Raw genomic sequence first — 25,865 nt, 5'->3', positions numbered from 1 at the left:
TGGGGGCGTCTCAGCCCCAGTCCTGGGTATCGAACCCCGGCCCGCGCTCCTGGGGCGGCCTCTCTGGCTGGGTGCTGACCTGCCCCGCGGGGCGCTCGGGAGCCGCGGTCGAGGAGACGGCCCTTGCTGGACACTGAGCTCGGAGAGATACTCAGAACGGAAAAGCCCTGGCGGCCCTGGCCTCACAGAGGCTCCCAGCTCCCGGAACCCACTGGAGGACGCCCACGGGAGAGCCGGCGGTGGCCATGGCAACGCGGCGGACGTCAGCTGCGCCGGCGGCCAACGGCCAGGCTGTTGTCGGGGGGCGGGGCCTGCCAGGGCCTGGCTGGGTGGGCGCGCGGGTCACGTGGACCGGGGCGGAGCCTGCGCGGGGCGGGCCGGAGCGTGTCGGGAGCGGGTGCCGAGGCCCGAGCCGCGGGACCCGAGCGAAGGCCGCGCCGAGGTCGCAGGGCCCCGCCGGGCCGCTCTAGCCGCCGCCATGGGCAGTGAGTAGCGGCGGCGAGGCCTTCGCCGGGGGCGTGGGCGCCGACGGGCCGCGGGCGGTGGGGCAGGCGACCGCCCGGGAGCGCTTAGCCCGCGGGCCGGGGAGACGCGGGCTGCGCCGGGCCGCTGAGGAGGGCGCGAGCCGGGGGCCTCCGCGGAGGCTCCTCCAGCCGTGCGAGGCCTCGCCCGGGCCGGCTGCGGGGTCGGGACCCGGAGGTCCGGGGTCTGCGCATCTTGGTGGGTGGCGAGGAGCGGCACACGGCGCGGAGAGGCCATTGGTTTTGGGGGCGGGGAGTTAGGGAACCAGGGGAAACCTGGACCACTTTTAATTTTTCAGGCAGGAGCTTAGGAAACTCATATTTTTAGTCCCAAATCACCGTTCTTTGGCATGTTAGTTGTGATGAATGAGGGTCCCTGACTTGTTTCATTTTTTAAAAAGTGATGCATGGCGTGTAGTTTCGGGGAGGAAAGGAGGCGATTGGTGGCATAAAGTTTTCTTTAAAATTTTCATTTCAGTCATTCTGTAGTGTGTACTGAAAACTAAACGTGTCTCAGGTTGTGTAAGCCTTAGGGACAAGGCCTTGCATAATGGGGATCTTTTGAGGGCCCTCTCCCAAACCCTCAACACCAGGAACCTTCACATCGCTGTTGGGGTGACTGTTGTATTAGTGGATTCCCGCAAACCCAAGCTGTGCACCCACTGGCCAGCTAGCTAACTAGTGGACATTTGGGGGAAGCTGGAAAGGAAGTAGAGGAGACCCTTGGTCTTGAATTAGCGGTATAATGGGTTAAATTCTGCAGCACAAGAATAGACAAGTGGCAGACAAAAAAGCATTGCTTTTTACATAAATACTCCAACACGGATGATCTTAAGCCAGGAGATCAGGGAGGGTAGCTTGGGTGGAAGTGGGAAGGAAAAGGGGTAAAGGGGTTCTAGGAAGTTTCCCGATGTGATTGACATTGGTTTTACATTAGAGATGAACACTTTCATAATTCAGATTTGCTTTCCAGATCGTCTGAAATGGTACTTGGGTAACAAAACATCTGCCCATGAGAATTTCTGAATTCTGTCAAACATCAGTGGCTGCCATCATTTTGAGAGGTTTTATAAAAAGACAATATAGTCAGATCAACTATACTTCAATAAAATAAATTAAAAAAATATATAGTGTGGTCAACTTTTGGCTAACTGCTGAAGTGTAATTACCCATGTCAGTTTAAAAATGATATCCTGATGTTCATATATACAGAATCCAGTGTTTGTAAGGGAAGATGATCATGACTAATACCTAGTTGTGGCTTTTTGTGTTTCTGTACGTTATAGACGCTGGCAAAGACTGAGAGATTATCATCTTCATCCTTCAGTTCTTTGGCAGGACTTTGACTTAAGCCGTGCCAGAAGAGAGTGCCTATCCTTAAAGAACCTTGGTTTATCTTTTCAATATTATGAGTTGTCTGGGAAAACAGTACTTTCTAATGAAATGTAGTTGTCATTCTCTGGGCTGATGATTGTACATACACAAGTACTTTGAGATCCTTTTGTGGGAGAGTGACCAAGCAATGAATAGCGACTTAGTGAAATGAGGTAGAGATTGTATACAGTACTTTGAAAACCTACCTATAGAAGGTTGTTCCGTGATCTTTCTCATTTATGCATTTCAGCATTTTTCAGTCCCCAATTAAGTCAGTCCTGCAGTTACAGCCCATTTCCTGTTGTACTTTCCTTCTCTGATATGTCCTATTTCCTTCTGTAATGCATGGTCTTGTGAGTACACTGCATTTACTCCTTTTGATGTAGTGGTGCTCACTGAATTATTCCTTTTCTGTATATATAAAAGGGGTGAGATTCAAGCATGAGGAAGCAAAATTGTGGTACAAGGATACTTGTATTACTTTGCTTCTGCTGACCAGCCCTTAAACCCTTTGGGCTCCTTTGTCCCGTGAATTATTTCTCTTTCCTTATGTATTTGAAATGGAGAGCATTATGGTTAATTCATTTTGGGGGGTGTGGATGGGATGGATTGCCATTAAAAGAAAACATTTGTATTTGACTCTGGAAAGATACATCTCTTTTTAAAAACTTTGTAATAGGGACATTTATTCTTTTTTTATTTTTTAACAGTCAAATTTTTAGAAGTTATCAAACCTTTCTGTGCAGTTCTACCAGAAATTCAGAAACCTGAAAGGAAAGTAAGTATAATATTTTAGTAATATAGAGGGTAGCTAAATGACTTATTCTGTTAAACTATCTAGATTGATTTATTTTCACCAATGTTTTTCTGGTTGTAATTGGAAAAATATTACCTGTTCCTTCTCCTTGCAAGAGGCACAAAGTGAATAAAACTAGTGTAGACCTTTTAAATCTAGTTTATCTCATGGTTTCAAAACTGACTGTTCTTTAAGTTGTAACGTTTCCAAACCAAGTGTTTCTTTGGTCTGTGTGTTATAAGATATAGTATTCTCCTGTCCATTGTGGTCTACCGCACTAGGAATGACCCAGTCTGTTGGGTCAGTTTTGATGAGTACAACTGTTGCACATAAATGGATTGCAACTGTGCAGTTAATATACCTCCCATTTCTTGATTCGTTCAGTACAAAGAAAAAAATCACAGAAATGCATTCGGAAGATATTGACCACATCTAATTGTTCTTCCATCATTGTACGCCTTTGGAACTGAGGCATTTCTATTCCAGAAATATTGTTAATCCCAAAATGGTCAGTTCCCAGACATTGCTCTTTTACTGTATGCTCAATTTCGCATGGAACTAACCAGAATAGGGACTAAAAAGAGTAAAGTAAGACTTCTGTTAAACTTACTGTTTATTTAGAAGTATATTTCTTTTTTTATTGCTTTGAGGTTATAAAAATAGTTGTTCCAGTTACATGTAAGGCATCCCAAGAAACTTTAGCTTTTCATATTCTATGAAACATTCACAGAATAATATTACAGGCAGTCCTAGCTTTCCACAATACAGTGTTAACTGAAATGTGTGCGTATTAGATCTGTGTCTTTTCATCCTTTTCAGTCTCAGTTAATGTGGTACAGTGCCTTGAGGCCAGCCTGTATTTAAGTTGTACTTAATTCTGGAAAAAGTAAAGGAAGATGTTTGAGAAGTTTAGCTGTTTGCTTTAGCTGCTACTGACTAGGGCGAGAGTATTTTAAGAGTAAATAATAGGAGCATGTCATGATGGGGAATGCTGGTTAAGGTTTAATATGGATTTTTCTTTATATTTGCTATTTCTTGGTTTTGATTGATCATTCTTTGTTTTCTTGCACAGATCCAGTTTAGAGAGAAGGTACTATGGACTGCTATAACTCTCTTCATCTTCTTAGTATGTTGTCAGGTATGTAACCAAACATTAAACAAATGTCTGTACTGTTATTCTAAGGTCTTGGTTGGTTAGAATTTGAGAAACTTATTTTAGTTCAAATAGTAAATATACTGAATTATTTTGAGCAACATCATTTTTAAAAAATTATTTTTAATTGAACTGTAGTTGATTTACAATGTTATCTTAGTTCTAGTATACGACAAAGTGATTCGTTATACATATACATATTTTTTTTTCATATTCTTTTCCATTATGGTTTATTACAGGATACTGAATATAGTTCCCTGTGCTATACAGTAGGACCTTGCTGTTTATCCATTATGTATATAATAGTTTGTATCTGCTAACCCCAACCTCCCAATCCATCCTCTCCCCCCACCCTTGGCAACCACAGGTCTGTTCTCTATATCTGTGAGTCTGTTTCTGTTTCATAAATAAGTTCATTTGTGTTATATTTTAGATTCCACATATAAGTGATATCATATGGTATTTGTCTTTCTCTTTCTGACTTACTTCACTTAGTATGATAATCTCTGTGTCCATCCATGTTGCTGCAGATGGCATCATTTCATTCTTTTTTATGGCTAGGTAATGTTCCATAGTATATGTGTCTGTGTATATGTTCCTATATGTGTGTGTGTATATAATACACACACACACACACACACACACACACACCCCACATCTTCTTTATCCATTCATCTGTCAATGGACCTTTAGATTGCTTTTGTAAATAGGAGCATCATCATTTTAATCTGAGTTGATAGTGAAAATGGTTATCTTCTACTGTGTATTTCTTTTGGTTTACTAGTGGGTTTGAACATATTTTCTTTTTTCCCCTTTTCAGTTAATGATCTTTACCTATTTTTTCCTTGAGATTTTTAAAATTGATTTATGACAGGTTTTTTATTTTTATTTATTTATTTATTTATTTTGCGGTACATGGGCCTCTCACTGTTGTGGCCTCTCCTGTTGCGGAGCACAGGCTCCGGACGCGCAGGCTCAGCGGCCATGGCTCACGAGCCCAGCCGCTCTGCGGCATGTGGGATCTTCCTGGACCGGGGCACGAACCTGTGTCCCCTGCATCGGCAGGCGGACTCTCAACCACTGCGCCACCAGGGAAGCCCCTATGACAGGTTTTTATATATAAAAGTGTTAAATCTTTGACATGTATAGGGCAAATATTTTTCCACTTTGTTTGCTTTTAATCATGTTGTAAATTTATGTATTAATTAAAAAATCCCCAATAGCCAAATTCTAGAATCCTAGGGATATTCTGTGTTTATAAAGTAATAAAGTTCAATGATGCTTTTTAGTAAAATTTCACAGAGATTAAGTTCATAAAATGAGGATAAAATGTGACCTGCCCATGTCACAGGGTTATTGTATTGTGAGGATTAAATTAGATAATTTAAGTAAAGTTCTTTGAGAGTTTGAAAAGTACCAATATACATATAAGAAAGTTTAAAAAAATTACATGAGGAAGGAGTAGAACAAATAAAGTCCATAATCTGGGGAAAAGCCAAATTTATTTTTTTGAAAAGTGAAACTATTTGATCATTAAAATATTTTACTATTATACTTTGTTGGAAATTCTTTTGCGTGGTCAGGGAGAGTGAACTTTTGAAAAACACAGACAAGTAGAAAAAAAGAATCATCCATATTCCTACCATCTTGTTTTAACATCTTGGAAATTGCCCTCCCCTCCATTAAAAAAAAAAATCAACTTTTTAAGGGTACAATTTATGTACAGCAAAATATACTCATTTCTAAGTGTACATTTTAAAGAGTTTTGACAAATGTATGCATCTACATACCTACTATCTCAGTGGGTATAGAACATTTCTGTTACTCCAGAATGTTTCTTGTACTCTTAGTCAGTTCCCACCTCACCGCATTCTCAGGCAACCACTGATCTGCTATTTCTATAATTTGATTTGTCTTTTCCAGAATTTCATGTACATGGAGTGATACAGTGTCTAACTTCTTCATCAGCTTTTTGAGATTCATCCATGGTGTTGATTGTATCCATGTTGATTGTATCACAGTTTGTTCATCTTGTCACCTGTTGTTGGACATTCGGGTTGTTTCCACATGTTGGCTATAACAAATAAAGTTGCTATGAACGTTCCCGTACAAGGCTTTCTGTGGATATTTGTTTTCATTTCTCTTGGGTGAATACCTATGAGTAGAATTGCTAAGGTTTATGGTAAATGTATGTTCAACTTTGTGAGAAACTAACTCTTTTCCAAGTGGTCCCATCAGCCGTATAGGAGTTCTGGTTGCTCTGCATCATTGTTTATTCTTAGTATTGTTCAGCATTCTAATATTAGCCATTCTAATGGATGAGGTTTTTTTTCATTTTTATTGTAATTGAAGTATAGTTGATTTATAATATTGTGTTAGTTTCAGGTGTACAGCAAAGTGATTCAGTTATATATATATATATTTTTTTCAGATTATTTTCCATTATAGGTTATTATAAGATATTGAATATACCTTCCTGTGCTAAACAGTAAATCCTTGTTGCTTATCTATTTTATGTATAGCAGTTTGTATCTGTTAATCCTGTACTTCTAATTTATCCCTCCCCCATCTTTCTTTCCCCTTTGGTAACCATAAAGTTTATTTTCTATGTCAGTCTGTTTCTGTTTTGTTTATAGATTCATTTATGTTATTTTTTAGATTCCACATGTAAATGATATTTGTCTTTCCCTGACTTAATTCACTAAGTATAATATTGTCTAGGTCCATTCATGTTGCTGCAAATGGCAATATTCCATTCTTTTTTATGGCTGAATAATATTCCATTGTACACACACACACACACACACACACACACACACACACACACACACACACACACACATCTTAAACCAGCCTGCTGATGGACACTTAGGTTGCTTCCGTGTTTTGGCTGTTGTAAATCATGCTGCTGTCAACATTGGGGTGCATGTATATATTTTTTTTTTTTTTTGCGGTACGCAGGCCTCTCACTGCTGTGGCCTCTCCTGTTGCGGAGCACAGGCTCCAGACACGCAGGCCCAGCGGCCATGGCTCACGGGCCCAGCCGCTCCGCGGCATGTGGGATCCTCCCAGACCGGAGCACGAACCCGTGTCCCCTGCATCGGCAGGCGGACCCCCAGCCACTGTGCCACCAGGGAAGCCCACATGTATCTTTTTGAATTAGAGTTTTCTCTGGTCATATACCTAGGAGTGAGATTGCTGGATTTTATGGTAGCTCTATTTTTAATTTTTTAAGGACCCTCCTGTTTTCCATTTCCATCAAAGTATAGGAAGGTTCTCTTTTCTCCATGGTGAGGTTTTAACTTGTATTTCCCTGGTCAATGATACTGAGCAGCTTTCTCATATGCTTATTGGGTATTTATCTTTTGTAAAGTGTTCTTTCCCCAGATATTTTGCCCATTAAAAAAAATTGCATTTTTGTCTGTTAGTGAATTATATGCATTTAAAAATATTTTCTGGATACAAGTCCTTCATCAGATATATGTATTGTGAATATTTTCTCGTAGTCTATGGCTTGCCTTTTCATTTTCTTAACAAAACTTTTTGAGCAGAAGTTTTTAATTTCGATGAAGTTCATTTTATCTTTCTCTTTGATTGCTCATGGTTTTTGTTTCCTATCTAAGAAATGTTTGCCTATTTTAAGGTTGTGAAGATTTTCTCCTGTATTCTTCTAAATATTTTACAGTTTTAGCTTGTATGTTTTGGTCTATGATCTATTCCAAGTTAAGTTTTGTGTATGGCGTGAGGTAAGGTTAGGGTTCATTTTTTTCTATATGCATAACCAGTTGTTGAAAAGGCTCTCCTTTCTCCATTGAATTACTTTGGCATCTTTGTTGAAAATCAGTTAGCCATATAAGCATGGATCTATTTTTGTACTCTCAGTTCTGTTCCATTGATCATATTCCATCGTTATGGTAAACCATAACTCTTTTGATTAATGTAGCTTTAAACTGAGTCCTGTAATTAGGTTGTAAAAGTCATCCAACTTTGTTCTTTCTTTTCAAAATGATTTTGTCTATTCTAGGTCACTCATATTTCCATCTGAATTTTAGAATCAGCTTGTCATTTTCTTTAAGAAAGTCTCCTGGCATTACGATTTTTATTGCTTTGAATATATAGGTCAATTTAGAGAGCATTACCATCTTAATATTGAATCTTCTAATCCAAGGGTCTGCAAACATTTTTTTTGTAAAGGGCCAGATAGTAAATATTTGCAGCTTTGCAGCTGGAACCCAAGAAAACCCAAGAAGAAGAAAACATAACTTGAGTTACATTTCTTAAAGTGTGACATTTCTCATGACTGTTTCATGCCATAAATTAATTTATGCATTTTATGTTACCTCATTATTTTTTTCCTGTAATGTGTTTACATGGTTGTCAAGCTGTACCTTTTTGTGTGTGTGTGTGGTACGCGGGCCTCTCACTGCTGTGGCCTCTCCCGTTGTGGAGCACAGCCTCCGGACGCGCAGGCCCAGCGGCCATGGCTCACAGGCCCAGCCGCTCCGCGGCCTGTGGGATCTTCCCAGACCAGGGCACGAACCCGTGTCCCCTGCAGCGGCAGGTGGACTCTCAACCACTGCGCCACCAGAGAAGCCCAAGCTGTACCTTTTTGTCTTTCTCACGCTTAGGCAGTTTGGCCCAGGGCTGGTGATTTCTTGATTCTCTTTCCACTGAATCTCAAACAGAGAGAGCCACAGTTTTCCCCTCCCAGCCACAGTTGAAGGGTTTGGGGTCTCGTGTTCTCCATAGTGTTTTTTTAGCTTGAGGAACTGGTGGGAGGTGAGATCAACTGAGAGAAGTGCCATAAATGCCACCTGGGCTCTGCTCTCTTGCTAGACTTTTGTTATGTGTCTTGTGAGGGTCCTCACCACCTGACTGAGGAGGGCTTTATTCCATTACTGACCTCAGATCGCTCCCCAGTTCCTGACTCAGTGTAGCCCTGTAATTGTCAGTTGCACCAGAGAGAGCCCCGTTCCTGGCTTCTCTCATCCATTTCCTCTCAGCTGCCAAAGGAGGCAGGAGAGATGAGGATATCTGTGCAGCCCGCTCTTCTCCAGGTTTGGAGTGTTGTGGGGATTCTGTGCCCTTCCCTTTGTGATGGTTGGAGCAGTTTCATGCTGAGTCCCTATTCCTCGATTGTTGTTTTCTCCCCGCCTATGACCATCAAGTTTATGATTCTTTTTCTTGTTTGGCTGCTTTATAGATATTTTTCCTTTAGATTTTTAAATTCTTTTACTATTTTACATGTTTTGAAAAATGTGTTTTCTTATGTATTGGGGAGGGAAATTCTGTAACCTGATCACTCACGGCTTGCCATTTTAGCCCAGAAATATCTTGCTTGGTTTCAGTGCTCACTGCGTTTGGAGATCCCTACTACTAATTTTCTATTTGTCCATCTGACTGGTTCAGGGTTTCCATTCAAGCATGAAATGCTTGTTTCTCTGAAGTGTATACTGTATTTTGTGAAGTTGAAACTGATTATTTTATGTAATATAGGGCAAAGCCTGAAAGTCTGCAACTTTGAGAGTCATAGAAAATAGCTCCTGTTGCTGCCCTTGTTGGACGTGGTCCTGTAACTATGGAATTTACTAAGAGGAGTAAAGTTAGACACTGAGTTTAATCCTGTTGACTACGGGAACGGAGGGAATACCATTACTTAGGGATGGTTGGCTGACTTTCTTGTTTGTTATCCCGCAAAGCATCTAATCATGGAGGTAATGGCTATCTCTACGAGACTCAATTAAGGAAGGTAATTTGATTGATTGGTCTCTCCCCCACTTAGGGAATATTGTGATATGGACTATCCTGTAGTGTTAATTGGTTTTTATTCAATAACTTCCTTTCTCCCCATCTCTCACATTAGCTGAAGAGTGTTTGCATCTATAGGGTGCACACAAAATATTGTGCTTCTTGCTTCTGCTAACCCAGCTAATATATTCAGATGTCCAAAGAGGTTTAGGTTGACCAGATGACCTGTTTAAAATTGCTGGCAGCATCTTTTGGAACTTTTTTTTTTTTTAAATCAACTTCATATAGGGAAGGTTTATGAAATTGGAAGTGTATTTTTCTCCTACATGGTGAGGGAGGGGGTATGGCCAAGTGCTGTGTTCTGAACATGGGTCGTATAATAGGAAGCATTCTGAAGTTAAGGTTTGTTTTTATTTTTCTGATTAAAAAGTAATATGTGTTCATTATAGAAAATATGATAAATGCTGAAAAGAATATAGAAGAAAAAAACAACAGTAATCCCACCGCCTGTGAATAATCACTGTTCAAGATTAAAAAAAAATTTACACCTAGTTTTTTCTTCTATGCATATTTTTACAGTGTTGATCTTTTACTTTATTTATACAGTTTCATACCATTCTTTTTATACTAGGTTTCCTCAACAATGGCACTGAAGTTTAGGCTGGATAATTCTTTGCGGTGGGGGACTGTCCCATAAATTGTAGGATGTTCAGCGTCTCTGACCTCTACCCACTAATGCCAGTAGCACCCCCCTCAAGTTGGGACAACCAAAAGTGTCTTCCTATATTGCCAGATGTCCCCTGGGGGGGCATAGTTGCCCCAGCTTGAGAACCATTGTTTTATACTTAATATTACAACATAAGCACATCCTCATACTGTTACAAGCTTCATAGTATAATTTTTAATGGCTGCATAGTATTCTACTGTATATCTTGTCTTCAGTCTTACATTTGGAGTATGGCCGTGGCTGTCACTAGTACCCATAGCTTTCCAAGATTATTCTGTGACGTGGTAGATATATCCTGTACTGATAGGAGCATTTTCTTTAATTGCAAAAACATAAAATTTACCAACTTAACCATTTTTAAGTGTGCAGTTCAGTAGTGTTACATATATTCACATTGTTGTGTAACATATCTCCATACTGATAGGAATATTTACTAGTGAAATGTTGTAAGTAATGATTCCCATTGTTTTTATTTTCATTAAAGAACTTTACTTTTAAAGTATGCTTGTTTTGTTATTGAACATGAGAAGTAGTGGGGTTTTTTTAAGTATTGCAAATATTAAGTGAATGCATTATAAATTAAGTTCAAACTTAATTTATATAATACATTTTTATAAAATATTTTATGTAATCTTATAGATACCACTATTTGGAATCATGTCATCAGATTCTGCAGATCCTTTCTACTGGATGAGAGTTATTCTTGCATCCAACAGAGGTATATGCTGCTTTTCTTTTGCCTCCATGCTAGTACTGACATCAAATAGATGTGAAAATGTGGAAACAACTATTTTTTGATGTCTATGGGGAGGGGCAGTATATGGTAAAAGAAACTCATTGCCTAGGAGAAGAGACAAACATAAAGATAATTACAAACCTGTGTATTTATTGTAATAATAGAAGTATGTACAGAGTATAGAGTTACGACAGAATGGAGTGATTAGCATTGTCTAGAGCTTTGGTTCTCCATCTTTTTGTGGGTCATGTTTCCTTTGAGAATCTAATTAAATTTATCTGTACTCTCCCTAGAAAAATGCATGTACATTCACACGTGCAGATTTTTCATAAAATCTCAGGAGATTTCCTGGACTCTCTGAAGTGTATTCTTGAGTTTCTCATGGGACTGAAAGACTGATCTGTGGTGCCAGGGAGGAGATGATGCTGGGAGAGCATTTGGGTTGGAATTCAGCCTGTGGACCGTCGGGAGAGGGAAGCCTGAGTCACAGCACACATGCATGAGGACACGGGGTGCAGGCTGGGGATTCGGGTGGGGGATGCTGATCAGTGAGGCTGAGAGATAGGGAGGGCCTGGATCAGGAGGGGCTTTTGGGGTGGGTTTTTTTCTACATCAAAAAAGTAACATTTGTTTGTTATAAAAAAAATGCACCAACATTTCAGATTTGTATAAAGCTGAAAATGAAGGTCTCGCTTCTCAGGGGTAACTCCTGAGAAGACAACAGATTGGTGAATAACCGTCTAGACCTTTTATCTGAATATATATTCATATATATGAATTTATATACTTTTTTTAAAAACTGAAAAATAAGACCTACTATATAACTATTCTGCTACTTGGTGTGTTTACTTAATATCTTGGATGACCTATTTTACTGAATGGCCATATACTATTCCATTATATGGATGTGCCACGATTTCTTTAATCATTCATTCAGGTATTTATTGAGTTCTTCCTATGAGTGGAGCTTTGTGCTAGGTGCTGAGATTAGAGCAGTGATCAAGACAGTGATGCTGTTGTCGTGGAGTTTATGTTACTCTATTTGGGGAGGTAGACTTTACATGAACTGTATCTTGGGAGGGGGAAGGGACATTTGAGCAGAGACCTGCAGGACGTGAGAGAAGGCCGTGTGAAGATCTGGGGGAGGAACCTTCCCCCAGGGAATAGCAAGTGCAAAGGCCCTGAGGTGCGAGTATGCTTAATGTGTTCCAAGAACAATGAGGAGGATGGTGTGATTGGAAGAAAAAAGGAAAGGGGAAACGTGGTAGGACATGATGCTGCAGATGAATCCAAGAGCCAGATTATGAGGCTTGTAGACAGTAAGGAGTGTGTTTTAGGTATGACCCCAAGGCCTGTAGGATCTGTCATGCATGTAGTTTTTTTCCCAATTTTATATCATTATAATCAATGCTACCATGACTACTATCTTCTGTAAGTTTTTAATAGAATGAATTTCTAGAAGTTTAACTGCTTGTTTACAAGGAATGTACACTTAAATTTTTGATAGATATTGTTAAATTGTCTTTCAAAAGCTTTGAATTATTTTATACACTCTGCTATGGTGTATGAGAATGACCATTTCGCTTCCAATAGTGGATAATATTTGTCCTTTAGTCTTTGTGTTAGACAAGTAAAAATTGGTATCTGGTATTTAATTTGTATTTCTTTATGTGTTGGTGAGCTTGAACATCATCTTATATTTTTATTGAATATTTCTATTTCTTCTATGAGTGGACTTGTTATAAGTCATAGGAAATTACTGACTGGTTTAAACACAAAAATGGAATTTACTGGAAGGATACTAGTCATTTTTTGGAACCCAAAGAGGAGGTAGAACAACTAAGCCTTGTGGAGAGAGAACCAGCTTTCAGACCTCAGCAGCAGGGGCAGGGAACCTTGTCTTTGTGATCTAGCTTCAACAACTCCTGGGTTCTTCAGTTCTCAGTTCAGAATTAGAAATTACCAGGATTTCCACCAGACCCAGCCAGCTTTGGTTACAGTTTCAGGGTTACATAGTACAGATTTGGGTGCTGGGGTTTCCTCTTATGTTGTTGGTATTTTCCTGAGAAAAGAGCATTATTGGGAGTGGCCATGCCATTTATCTTTTTTATTTTTCTATTTTTTTTGCGGGGGGGGGCCTATATTCCCTGTGTTGTACAACACACCCTTGAGGCTGTCTTATACCCAGTAGTTTTAACCTCCCACTCCCCACCCTATATTGCCCCCGCCCACCGCCACTGGTAACCTCTAGTTTGTTCTCTGTATCCGTGAGCCCGCTTCTTTTCTCGTTATATTCACTAGTTTGTTGTATTTTTTAGATTGCACTTATAAGTGATATCATATAGTATTTGTCTTTCTCTGACTTATTTCACTGCTGTTTGTTCATTTTAAAATTCATTTGTAAGAATTCTTTGCCCTTTAGACATACGAGCTCTTTGTTACTTGTGTTCATTTTTCTTTTAACTATTACCCTGTCTTTTGCCACATGGAGGTTTCACAGTTGTATCTAATCATATCGTCCATTTTTTGCTTGTGGCCTTTATGTATTTTGTTATAGAAAGGCTTAGAGAGGCTTTTTCTTTTGCAAGATTATAAGCATACTCACTTCTGGTACTTTTGTATTTTGTCTTTTATGGTTATATTTTCTAAATCTGTGGCCTTTATTTTAATGTAAGTCATGGAGATAAGGAATCTAGGCTTAATTTTCTATATTGGCCAGTTATTTGCCAAGGTCCATTTATCCTTCTTTTCCCTATTGAGTGGAAGTGCCATATTTCCTAAATGAAATGTTCATTAAAGCTTGACTGGATTAATTTTTGGACTAGATCCATTTGACAGTTTTAAATTTTGGTGATTTAATATAAAAAGAAATCTCCCTACCTGCCTACTAGCTTTAATGATAAAACATATTTTTATCTTTTCCCATTGAGGAAGTATCTGAGAAAACATGAAGAATCCATTTAAGATGCCATATTTTTTAAAAATTTATTTTATTCAAGTATAGTTGATTTACAGTGTTGTGATAATTTCCGCTGTACAGCAAAGTGATTCAGTTATACATATATACATTCTTTTTCATATTCGTTTACATTATGGTTTATCACAGGATATTGAATATAGTTCCCTGTGCTATACAGTAGGACCTTGTTGTTTATCCATTCTCTATATAATAGTATGCATCTGCTAATCCCAAACTCCCAAACCGTCCCTCTCCCAACCCCCTCCCCCTTGGCAACCACAAGTCTGTTCTCTATGTCTGTGAGTCCACTTCGTAGATAAGTTCATTAACAATAGAAACATGTTGATAACCAGACTAAAATAACAGGAAATGATTTTCCATTTAAATATTTAAATGAAATCAAACTGTACATGCTATTTTTGAATATTTTTCCTATCCACTATGTCATTAACATTTTTCATGCCACTCAACATTCTACAACATTGATTTTGATGACTTTCTATATAATTTTATATTTTGAATTAGGAGAGTCACAGCTATTCATTTTTGTGTGTGTGTGTGTATGGTACGCGGGCCTCTCACTGCTGTGGCCTCTCCCATTGCGGAGCACAGGCTCCGGACGCGCAGGCTCAGCGGCCATGGCTCACGGGCCCAGCCGCTCCGCAGCATGTGGGATCTTCCCGGACCGGGGCACAAATCCGTGTCCCCTGCATCGGCAGGCGGACTCTCAACCACTGCGCCACCAGGGAAGCCCCACAGATATTCTTAAATATCATCTTTTTATTAACTTGTTATTTAATTTTTGGGCTTTTAAAATCCTGCGTTAAAATGTTTAGTGTACATTTTAAAAATAGTGATTTGGACAGAAATCTTGGACAATTTCTTTCAAAGGATTTCTTTAACAATTTAAGTTTAGAATTCACAGAAATTTACATTTTTGTAGTATTTATAGTAATTTTGATTAATGCATTGTTGTGAGGTTGTGTTAATAAATGAGAGGGTTTTTTTTAGCAGTTAATGTTTAGAAAATGAAAATTTGCTTGTTAACATTTAACATGTATTTCATAGACATAATTAAGGACTGGGACTCTTCTAAATTAATCTGCATTGGATATCGTAAAGATTATTTACTTTTTTCCCCTTCCTTTACAGGAACGTTAATGGAATTGGGTATCTCCCCAATTGTAACATCTGGTTTGATTATGCAGTTGTTAGCTGGAGCCAAAATCATTGAAGTTGGAGATACACCCAAAGATAGAGCCCTATTCAATGGAGCCCAGAAACGTGAGCATCAGTACAATTAATAAAGAGCCTTTTCCAAATTTGAGAATTTTGTGGCAAAGATGTTTTTCTAGTCTTTTTTGTCTTTGGTTATAAGCATGTACTCCTTTTCCCCCAATTTTTGTCAGTATTTGGTATGATCATTACCATTGGGCAAGCCATTGTGTATGTCATGACGGGCATGTATGGGGATCCCGCTGAAATGGGTGCTGGAATCTGTCTCCTTATCATCATTCAGGTAAGAAATACAATTTTTCATATGGATAACAAAAAAGTTTGTTCCTTCTTTTCTTTTGAAACAATTCTTTAGGTGATTGATATACTCATTTTCTTACTTTATTGAAGTGACATGTATAAGTTGTTTCGATGTTAAAAATTAAAATGTAATAGCCCCGTAGATGTCTAATAATTATGGATCAATCAACTGTATTTCACTGATTCTAAGATGCACATTTTTCACATTTTGATGTCTCTGAAATCAGGATGTTTTCTTAGAGTTGATGCAGTCACACGTGCGGTCAGCCAGGTGGCGGTCGTGATGGTAGGCATTGCCTGCATGTGTACGTCAACTTGGTCAAAGCTGTTTATATCGTCCTTATATCACTTGGTTATATGCATTGTTGATAAAACATGTCGTTGAGTTTAACTGCTGTTTAAAATGTCTTCCAACAGTCTGCTGTGATTTGTTATTGAAATGAAGAGTTATTGTGTATAAACAGAGGCACAGAAAGAGCAAGTTAGATGATAAACATCTATGTCTAAGTCTAAACTTTTTTTTAAGTAGAAAATAAAAAATTCTTTGTAATAGGTTATTGTGTCATAGTTTAATTGAAGTATTTTTTTCTTTCTTAATGACACACATAATAGTGTTACAAATAATAGTATCTTACAGTAAGTGAAATACCATATAAACACACATGTATATCCTATGGATTTTTTAAATGGATATTTTGGAATGGAATTTTTGAAGGCCAACGTGATTTTCCCTCTACTGAGTATCTTAAAATGTGTAAAGTTTGGAAGATATTTCTCTAATGTAGTCATTAAAAATCCTTTAGAGAAGTTACCCAGGAATGGACTGTACTTAAGTTATATAATAGTTATTTACTGGATTTTGAAAAGAAGCTTGCTTAAGTTAAACACTAAACGTCTAGAGTCCTGGTTATCTTGGAGATGCCTCTTGTTCACTCTACGAAATTAGGATTAATTTAGGAAAAAAATTTTTTAATGGTCAAAAGGATCAAAGTCAGAAAAATAGTTTAAAATAAAACTAAAACACCAGTTTATTAGTATATATATACATTGAGAAATACAACCATTTCAGATTGGCATGCTTGACCATCTTTTTTTTTTATAGGAAATCTTATATAGGAAACAAATCATAGTAAGAAGATTGTTTAGTGAGTATGATTCAGAACAAAGAGAATGGGATTGTGGAGGTGTTTATTGGGCATCATTAACGCATATCACATATCACAGGGCTTTTCTAATGAAATGGAAATATTTCATCTTTTAACCAGGGGAGGAATCTTTAATGGACTATTAGGTAGTTTTCTGAGCCCCAGTGAGTTCCCATTTGGTATAAGGTACACTTCTTTAAAGGATAACTTTGTCATTATTTCTGCATTTAAAAAACACCTTGGGACTTCCCTGGTGGTCCAGTGGTTAAGACTCCGTGCTTCCACTGCAGGGGACACGGGTTCAATCCCTGGTCAGGGAAGTTTCACAGGCCGCATAGTGTGGCCAAAAAGAAAAAGTAAGAAAATTAAAAATAAAATAAAAAACACCTTGACTGGCAAATTTACAACCCCGGGGAATTAGAGGAAGAAGAGTTGCAATGGATGGGAAAGAAGATCCTCTGAAAATTGGTTTTAGTATCTTTCAGTTCTTTGACATGAGGATACTGATACACCAATTTTTGCCTTATTTTGTTTCTTTACAGCATTTGCTTTGTGACCCATAGTTAGAATAACCCTGCTTTCTAAAAGACACTCAAAATTGGCATCTTGCTCTAAGAACATTATGCATCAGTAAAATTTTTCTAGTATTTTAGTAAGGGTGTATTTATATTCTTAAGGAACCTCAGCTGACCAGTTCTGGGTTAGTTAGTGAAAGTATTGACTTCTTATGAAGTCAGTTATGAATTTGAATTGATAAAAAATGGAGTTAAGCTATTGTAATTTTTTTTCATACCAGAAATCAAGGAATAGTTAAATTCCTGGAACGGAACAAGTGAAGTGGGTATATACTAAGTTGTTTACATAAATTCTGGTGCACAAATATTTGTCCTGTGGTTAATCCTTCTAGTGTTAATGTATAGAGAAATTTTTCACATTTGATCATAGGTGGGTAGTGACCCATTGCATCTTTTTAAGGCTTTGCTAACATTGACAATGTGTAGATTTGCTAAAGAGATGTGATTAGATCAGTGTGTTTCCACCTAGAGATTTTGAAAACTGTTTGCATGCTGTTATGTAAGGTATTTCTCACCTTAATTATTCTTGTTTCATTCACATGGTCAGTGTTTTTCCACTAGTGAGTTTTGGAATCTAAATAGTGGGTGTTGATTAAAATTTTAAAAAAGAGTAGAGAGAGTATCAGTGTGCATGGCACATAGTAGAGGTAAGTATTATTTTGTCAAACTGAGTTGTGTGTGTGTGCGTGCACGCATGAGCAAGGTTGAAATGTTTAAGTGTTATTTTTATACATACTTTAGAGATTCATATGTATTGAACATTCTAGAAGGCATGCAATTAATATTCAGTTTTTTTATCAACTGTTCTAGTCAATGAGATGCTGTCAGTTTCTGATTTCTCATTCCCTGCATAGGCATGCATGCTTTTTACCATCTCTTATTCCTTTAGTTATAGAAACCATTTCTCATTTAGGTTTCTCTGTAATTCCTTTGTCCAGTTAGAGAAGCACGAGTTTGATTTTCACCAGATATAAATGAATCACCCTCTAGTCTGATGGACATTGGTGTGAACAGGGGTTTGGAGAATTATCGTTGTTTCAGAGCTGCCTGTGTGACCTTGGACAGGTCATTTAATTAGAAGTCCATGGAAACACTGGTTGGCTGATGGTTTGTGGACAGCTATCATGCCCTGTAGAGGGTGGGCTTCTGTATTTCTGATGGGGAGTATGTACTTGTTACATAACTGTGGTCAAAATAAAATCTCAGTAGTTAAGTCCTAACTTGTCTTTTATCTTGTCAAATTGGTAAAGTTGGTTTTCAAACAGTAAAGAATTTGTGAGCTCTCTTAGGAGTTTTGAGAATTTTACCTTTTTTACAGTCCATTGAAATTCAAATTTAAAGATTGTAAACAGACAAGTTAGGCTCTGTACAGCCATTGAAATGACAGTTAAGGAAAAGAAAAAACACGGTAAGGTAAGCATGCTTCAAATAGTGTACTGTAGTTTTCTCTTCTTAACAGGGATATTGGGTGAACTGAGTTAGGAACGAGGGTGGGAGGCTTCAGAGCTGGGAGGAATGGAAGGAGCATCTCCTCATGTCTGTAGGAGGGTGTCTTTGAAGTGGGGACAGGTGTGAGATTGGGGGCCTAGAAGCACATTTTCTTCCCCCCTTGATTAGGTTACTGAAGTGTGGGGAAGGAGTCACATGACCAAAGAGGTCACTTGTAAAGCTATGGATTATTTCTAATTGATACATACTTTTATTGATGTTTTCTCCAAGAGGAAAATTAAGAATTTTCAATTTCACATAAAGTTAGTATGCTTTCTTTTTTTAAAAAAAAAAATCATGAACTTAAGAACCTGGTGAACCCTTAATTGTTTTCAGGTTTATATTCAGTTTTTGTCACTGTATGTATTGAATGCATTTTTACATTGTTATAATCTGTGTACATATTTGTGCTCTACTTTTTGACTTATTCTATTGTATATTTTATATATTATACACATATATAAAATCTATAATACTTAAAAATGTATCTGCATAGTTCACATGCTTTTCCTTTAATGGCCTATAAAATTGCATCTTGTTACTGTATCATAATTCATTTGGTCTTTTACTTACTTGAAGCTATTTGGAATGCTTTTCAGTTTCTTGCTGTCATAAATGCTACAACTTTGTGAACATTTTTGTTTTTGTTTTAGGGTGCTTTTCAATAGGTCTTATTTAACCATTATAAGAGAAATAGAAATATACTTTAAAAGTCAAAGTGTCTGCTTTATAATGTAACAAAATTTCCAGTCCTCTCATTTTCAGAATTGGCTTCTGATGAAACTAAATCGGGTTAGATGCAGGGTGTCATAATAGTGATACTGCATCGACTAGGTTTTAGTGTTGAAAATGCCTGTACTTTGAAAGTAGTCAATGGTGTTCACTGCCCCTTTCTGAGTTTATTCTTGCTTCAGCTTACTTGCATTTCTTTCCCCACAGTTGTTTGTTGCTGGTTTGATTGTGCTGCTGTTAGATGAGCTGCTACAGAAGGGTTACGGCTTGGGGTCTGGGATTTCCCTCTTTATTGCCACCAACATCTGTGAAACCATTGTCTGGAAGGCCTTTAGTCCCACTACCATTAACACTGGCAGAGGTACAACGCACAGGGACACAACTGCACGGGTTTGGCCGGGTGTGTGCTGAGAGGAGCACAAGGTGGTGGAGCGGGACTGCCGACAGACGCCCTGGTTTGCTGTCCCAGGCGACGGCGGATGTCAGGTGTTCCAAAGCTGATAAGCAGAGATTGGTGGAGTATGAACTGTTGCTTCAGAAAGAATAGTATCTAAAATTTAGCCTCTGCTCATTTAAAATTTCAGTGGTTGCAAACATTTAAAAAATTTTATTTGCCTAAGCCATTGTTGCAGAAGTCATTGATTTTGACTGATTTCAGCATTCCTCGAGGGATAAAAAGGTAGTGGATTTCAGATTAAAAAAACATCATTTATTGCATCATCAGGGAGTACTAGTACTTTTGCTGCTGTTCTCCTTGGCTTTGTAATAGCACCTAAATTATGAAATATTTCATTGTGTTTCCCCTTACCCATCTCCACTTCTCTCAAATGCCATCCAAGATTTGTAATGGTTAACATCTAACCTGGTCCCAGCCTTAAGAAAATAGCGGTGATGGTTTATTAATATACTTAGTAAAATGAATTAAAGGCAAGCTTGGTAGAGTAATGTCTGTCTTTCAACTCTGACATCTTTATTCTGCTTTGCTGCTTCTTTTCCCCATCTCCCCCCACCCCACCTCTGAATGTTCTTTTCCCTTCCCTAAAGTAAAGGTGAGGCAAATCATTATGAACTAAATATTTGCTTTGGTTTATTCTACTTTGTTTTCATCAAGAATAGTCTCTTGAGAAAACTTAAGATTTATGGAAAAAAAAGACATATTTGCCTCAATGATGTAAATATTTTTTAGAAGCTCCACACATGGCTGTATCTTAAACATAGATGAATTATCTGGACTCATATTTTCTGCCTTGTACTGGAGCTTCAAGGTTATTTGTTTTTGACTTTTGGGACAACTTTGGGTAATGAAGCTACAGCCGATTTCTATCTTGATTTATCAGGTACCGAGTTTGAGGGTGCAGTCATAGCTCTCTTTCATTTACTGGCCACCAGGACAGACAAAGTTCGAGCTCTAAGGGAGGCTTTCTATCGTCAGAATTTACCCAATCTCATGAACCTCATTGCTACAGTTTTCGTGTTTGCTGTTGTTATATATTTTCAGGTAAGTATACTTTCTTCGCTGAAGTTAAGTGGAGTGTGGATTTTTATTTTGCTCTTAAAGAGGAGAATACCATTTGAAATGTTAGCAGCTAAGTCAGTGTTTCAAAATCTAGTTAGGTAAATAATTCCATCGTTTAGACTCTAAGGTGCAAAATATTAGCAATTATGAAGTAGAAAAGGATTTCTATTTCTGTGTGTCTCTGTGGAAGGGAAAGTTTGTTAGCATTGTCTTTGCAAAGTCCCTCCTGTGACTGTTTGCCTCGTCTGGAGTCGTGGTACGTGCAGCCTCTCCGCCTCACTCCTAAGCTTCCTTTTTCAGGGATTTCGTGTGGACCTGCCCATTAAGTCGGCCCGGTACCGAGGGCAGTACAGCAGCTACCCCATCAAGCTCTTCTACACCTCCAACATCCCCATCATCCTGCAGTCGGCCCTGGTGTCCAACCTGTATGTTATTTCCCAGATGCTGTCAGTTCGATTTAGTGGCAACTTTTTAGTAAATTTACTAGGACAGTGGGCTGTGAGTATTTCATTATTTATTCTAAGTATTCAAATTTATTGTAATTTGCATTTCATGCTTTTAACTGAAAGAGATGAGCCATAATTGAAGCAGTTGCTATATATAACACTTCCAGATTCATTTACCTGTAGCCCAGTTTATCATTTATTTGGAAGAGTTGTAAAACTGTAAGCATTGTAAAACTAAGATTGGCCGAGTACTGTACTATTTTACGTCTAGGAAGCATTTTCACATCTCGTTTGAGTGACCTTTTAGGTTAAAATCACAGTTGCTCTTATGAAGGTGATTCCCTGTTTTGTAATCTTATTCCTCTATTGTCTAGAATAATGGTTTTTTCCAAGAAGCTATCTGCTGATTATATAGGATACCGAAATCATCCTCTCCTGCCTCCCTCGCCATTTTTCATGGCCCAAATGGCAGTAAATAAGAAAGGCACATAATAACTATATTGAAGAGAGAACAGTTGCTAGAAATGGAATCCAGTAAATTCTGCCTTCCTCTTTTAGATTTTCATCATAGCTCCTAAAGCAATCCAGCCACATTGTGATTGAGGTGTGAGTTATTGTAGGATTGAATTTTTTTTTTTTGGCTGCGTTGGGTCTTCGTTGCTGCGCACGGGATGGGCTTTCTCTAGTTGCGGCACGCAGACTTCTCATTTTGGTGGCTTCTCTTGTTGCGGAGCCCGGGCTCTAGGCGCACCGGCTTCAGTAGTTGCAGCATGTGGCTCAGTAGTTGCGGCACGTGGGCCCTAGAGCGTGCGGGCTTCAGTAGTTGCGGCGCGTGAGCTCTAGAGTGCAGGCTTAGTAGTTGTGGCACACGGGCTTAGTTGCTTCGCAGCATGTGGGATCTTCCCGGACCAGGGATCAAACTCATGTCCCATGCACTGGCAGGCAGATTCTTAACATTGGGCCACAAGGGAAGTCCAGGATTGAATTTTGACTGGTTTAAATTTTCACCTGACCAAGGAGTGTTTTTTCCCCCTTAAAACTACAGAATTAGAGAAGAGTAAGAGCCTTTATTGTTTTCAGAATATGTAATTCTAGAATTTGTATTCCCCCAAAGAACTATTTTTTTAGTCATTCCTGAAATACGGTGCTTATTCTATGCATTTGTCTTAACATGCTACCTTTTGTATTGTAAGTTGTAGCGACGTATCTTTCTGCATTTACTGAAGGCCATTTTTAAAATGTAAAGTTTAATAGGATGAAACAGTAATTCTTGAAAGGCAGTTGAAGGAAGTATGATTCCCTTTATCCAGAATAGTTGACCCTTGAACATGGGTTTGAGCTGTACGGGTTCATTTAGACGCAGGTTGTTTTCAGTAGTAAACACTTCAGTACTGCATGGTCTGCAGCAGGTTGAATCCTGCAATGCAGAACTGCGGATACGGAGGAGCCGTGTACGCGGAGGAGTAACAATAACTTATATGTGGATTTCGACTTCATGGAGGGTTGGTGCCCTAACCCCCTCGTTCAAGGGTCAGCTGGACTCCTTTTCCATTCATTTAACAGAAATTGGATTGCCTGTGGTGAGGGGAGGGACTGTCCCTCCCCTCATGAGCTAATAATCTGGCAGTCATTATTACTATGATAATTTCACAGTAATAAATGCACTGAGTGGTTGTATAGATTGTGTTGTGATCTTAATGAGATTTTTTTTTAAAGTGAGAGAGCTATTGGGAAGTTTAATTTGTCAGGGCTTTTGATTTAGAATCAGTGATTCTAGGGGCACAGTAAATGAATCATTTGGAAATTGTAAATTCAGGAACCAGACATTTTAATCATTGCATCCAAAAATTGCTTTCCCACCATCTATGCCCAGAACTTCTATTTAATATGAGCAAATACATGTTATTACCATTTCTTTTACTATAAAAATTCTTAAATGTTTGTGTGGATTAAAAAATCCCTTTATACTTATTAAAAGACTACTCTTTACAATATACAAATCATATAAAGTTTAGGTAGTGAGTCGTTAGTCTTCTGTTAATATTTCAGTTGATTGCATTCTTAATAGCATACCTTGAAGTGAAAGAATATGTATGTACTCTTAAATAGTTCAGAAAATTTCTGACTCTAAATATTATCAGAGATCGATGTGATCTATTCCTGTCTTCAGGAAGAGAAGATTCTTCTTGTAGAAGTATTATAATTTTTTTTAAAAATTGCTCTTCTGTTAATATATTCACAATGTCTTATGTAATAGACACTCACTATATAATTTTTTTTTTACTCACTATATAATTTTGTAAGGGTGAAGATATCAGACACAAAAGTAAATCCTTTAAGTTACATAGAATCATTAGCTGTAGGTGCTTTGAGCTTAAAACATCATCATAATATTTGAGGAGTTTGAAGTCACAGAAATGTGACCATTTGTGCTTTTTATTCTTGTTCTATAGGACGTCAGTGGGGGAGGACCTGCTCGTTCTTACCCAGTGGGGGGCCTTTGTTACTACCTTTCTCCTCCTGAGTCCATGGGCGCCATATTTGAGGATCCTGTCCATGTGGTTGTTTATATCATCTTCATGTTGGGATCATGTGCATTCTTTTCTAAGACATGGATAGAGGTGTCTGGTTCCTCAGCCAAAGATGTAAGTATTTGGTTTGTTTGAAAATGAAAAAAAAAATTCATAATTTTTAGGTGTCAAATGGTAATTGATACACTTAATTACTTTTGTAATTTTAAACTCAAATTCATACATTCTTAATGAGGTAATGTCATCCCCAGGGAGTTAAAAACTACAGGTAGTTCCTGGAAAGTGAAAAATTCTTAGATTTTACAATGGTTTGTGACCATCCAAAGCTCAACTCTACCCGACAAAGTCTTATTCCTTAGTATTTAATTTCTCTTTAGGGAGGTGATAATTAAGGAAAGATTGAGAAACCCTGGCTTAAGGTATGGATAATGTGGTTGTGCAGCATTGTAGCCTCAGGGAATATTATGATATGACAGTGTCTACTTCAGTCTTCCTGTATTTTCTGTGGAGAGCACTTCACACAGAACCTAGTAGTAAACAGTGAAATAGAGTTTGATTTTAAAAGTTGTTTTTCTCTTCGCAGGTAGCTAAACAGCTTAAAGAACAGCAAATGGTAATGAGAGGCCACAGGGATACCTCTATGGTTCATGAGCTTAATAGGTAAGGAAGGCCATTAGACTCAGTCTTGGATAGGAGAGAGAGAGAATGTGTTACATACACACACGTGTTCTTGGTTTTTCAATCTATCATTTGTTCTCAGATGTTATTTAAATTCATATTTGAAGCACTTTTCTTCTACTTAACACAAAAGAACCAAAATTTAACACAAAAGTGAATTGTTCTCCACATCAGAATTGACACCTAAATTATTTTAATTGAAATTATGTTCCCTTCACTGCTCAGCCCAGTGTTAAAATGCTGTAGGTCAGAGGTCCTCGTCTGGCTGCACTTAAAAACACCTGGGAGCTTTTAAAAAATACTGATATCCCGCCTCTAGGAATTGTGATTTATCTGGTCTGAGGTGGGTCCCAGGCATCAGTTTTTTGTTTTTGTTTTTGTTTTGTACGCAGGCCTCTCACTGTTGTGGCCTCTCCCATTGCGGAGCACAGGCTCCGGACGCGCAGGCTCAACGGCCATGGCTCACGGGCCTAGCTGCTCCGCGGCATGTGGGATCTTCCCAGACCGGGGCACGAACCCATGTCCCCTGCATCAGCAGGCGGACTCTCAACCACTGCGCCACCAGGGAAACCCCCGTTTTTTGTTTTTTGATAACAGTTTATTGAGATATAATTCACATATCATGTAATTTACTCATTTGAAATATACAGTTTAGTGGGGTTTTGTTTTTAGTATATTCTGAGTGTGTAATCATTACAATATAATTTTTAAAACATTTTCATCACCTGGAAAGAAACCTTGTACCTATTAGTTATTCTCCATTCCTACCCACCCTCCCACCTCCCAGCCCCAGGCTTTTTATCTAGTGTCTGTAGATTTGCCTGTTCTGGACATTTCATATAAATGGAGTTATATGTGATCCTTTGTGACTGTCTTTTTCACGTAGCATAATGTTTTTGGGGTTCATTCATTATTCGTGAATAATATTCCCTTGTATGGATGTACCATGTTTTGTCTATCCATTCATCAGTTGATGGAAATTTTGGTTGTTTCCACTTTTTGGCTGTCGTGAATAATGCTGTTGTGAACGTACTTGTTCAGGTTTTGTGTGGACATATGTTTTCATTTCTCTCAGAGTGGAACTATTGGGTTGGGTAGTAACTGTGTTGAATGTGTTGAGGAACTGCCAGACCCTTCTCCAGAGCAGCTGCCCCATTCTGCATCCAGCTGCAGTGTCTGGAGCTGCTGCACGTCCTCACCAGCA

At 38.5% G+C, this 25,865-nt stretch overlaps 1 protein-coding gene across 2 annotated transcripts in view; it reads left to right on the top strand.

The window, feature by feature from the left end:
• The first annotated feature begins 359 nt into the window (after positions 1-359).
• SEC61A2 (SEC61 translocon subunit alpha 2) overlaps positions 360-25,865 on the top strand; it is a 27,642-nt gene continuing 2,136 nt past the window's right edge. Inside the window, exons 1-11 of one of the 2 annotated variants that reach the window (XM_030836953.2) lie at positions 360-485; positions 2,606-2,673; positions 3,764-3,829; positions 10,959-11,037; positions 15,167-15,298; positions 15,424-15,533; positions 19,698-19,851; positions 20,828-20,988; positions 21,307-21,504; positions 23,906-24,097; positions 24,567-24,643. In XM_030836953.2, coding sequence (XP_030692813.1) covers positions 479-485; positions 2,606-2,673; positions 3,764-3,829; positions 10,959-11,037; positions 15,167-15,298; positions 15,424-15,533; positions 19,698-19,851; positions 20,828-20,988; positions 21,307-21,504; positions 23,906-24,097; positions 24,567-24,643 — 1,244 coding nt within the window. In that variant the 5' untranslated portion in view covers positions 360-478. Of the gene's footprint in view, positions 486-702; positions 721-2,605; positions 2,674-3,763; positions 3,830-10,958; positions 11,038-15,166; positions 15,299-15,423; positions 15,534-19,697; positions 19,852-20,827; positions 20,989-21,306; positions 21,505-23,905; positions 24,098-24,566; positions 24,644-25,865 lie in introns of those variants that run through there. The other variant, XM_030836963.2, reaches the window with a different exon arrangement.

Source organism: Globicephala melas, chromosome 2 (assembly GCF_963455315.2).
Source record: "Globicephala melas chromosome 2, mGloMel1.2, whole genome shotgun sequence".
Lineage (NCBI taxonomy): Eukaryota > Metazoa > Chordata > Mammalia > Artiodactyla > Delphinidae > Globicephala > Globicephala melas.
Note: the sequence above shows the minus strand (reverse complement) of the source record. Positions and strands in the feature narration are given on the sequence as shown.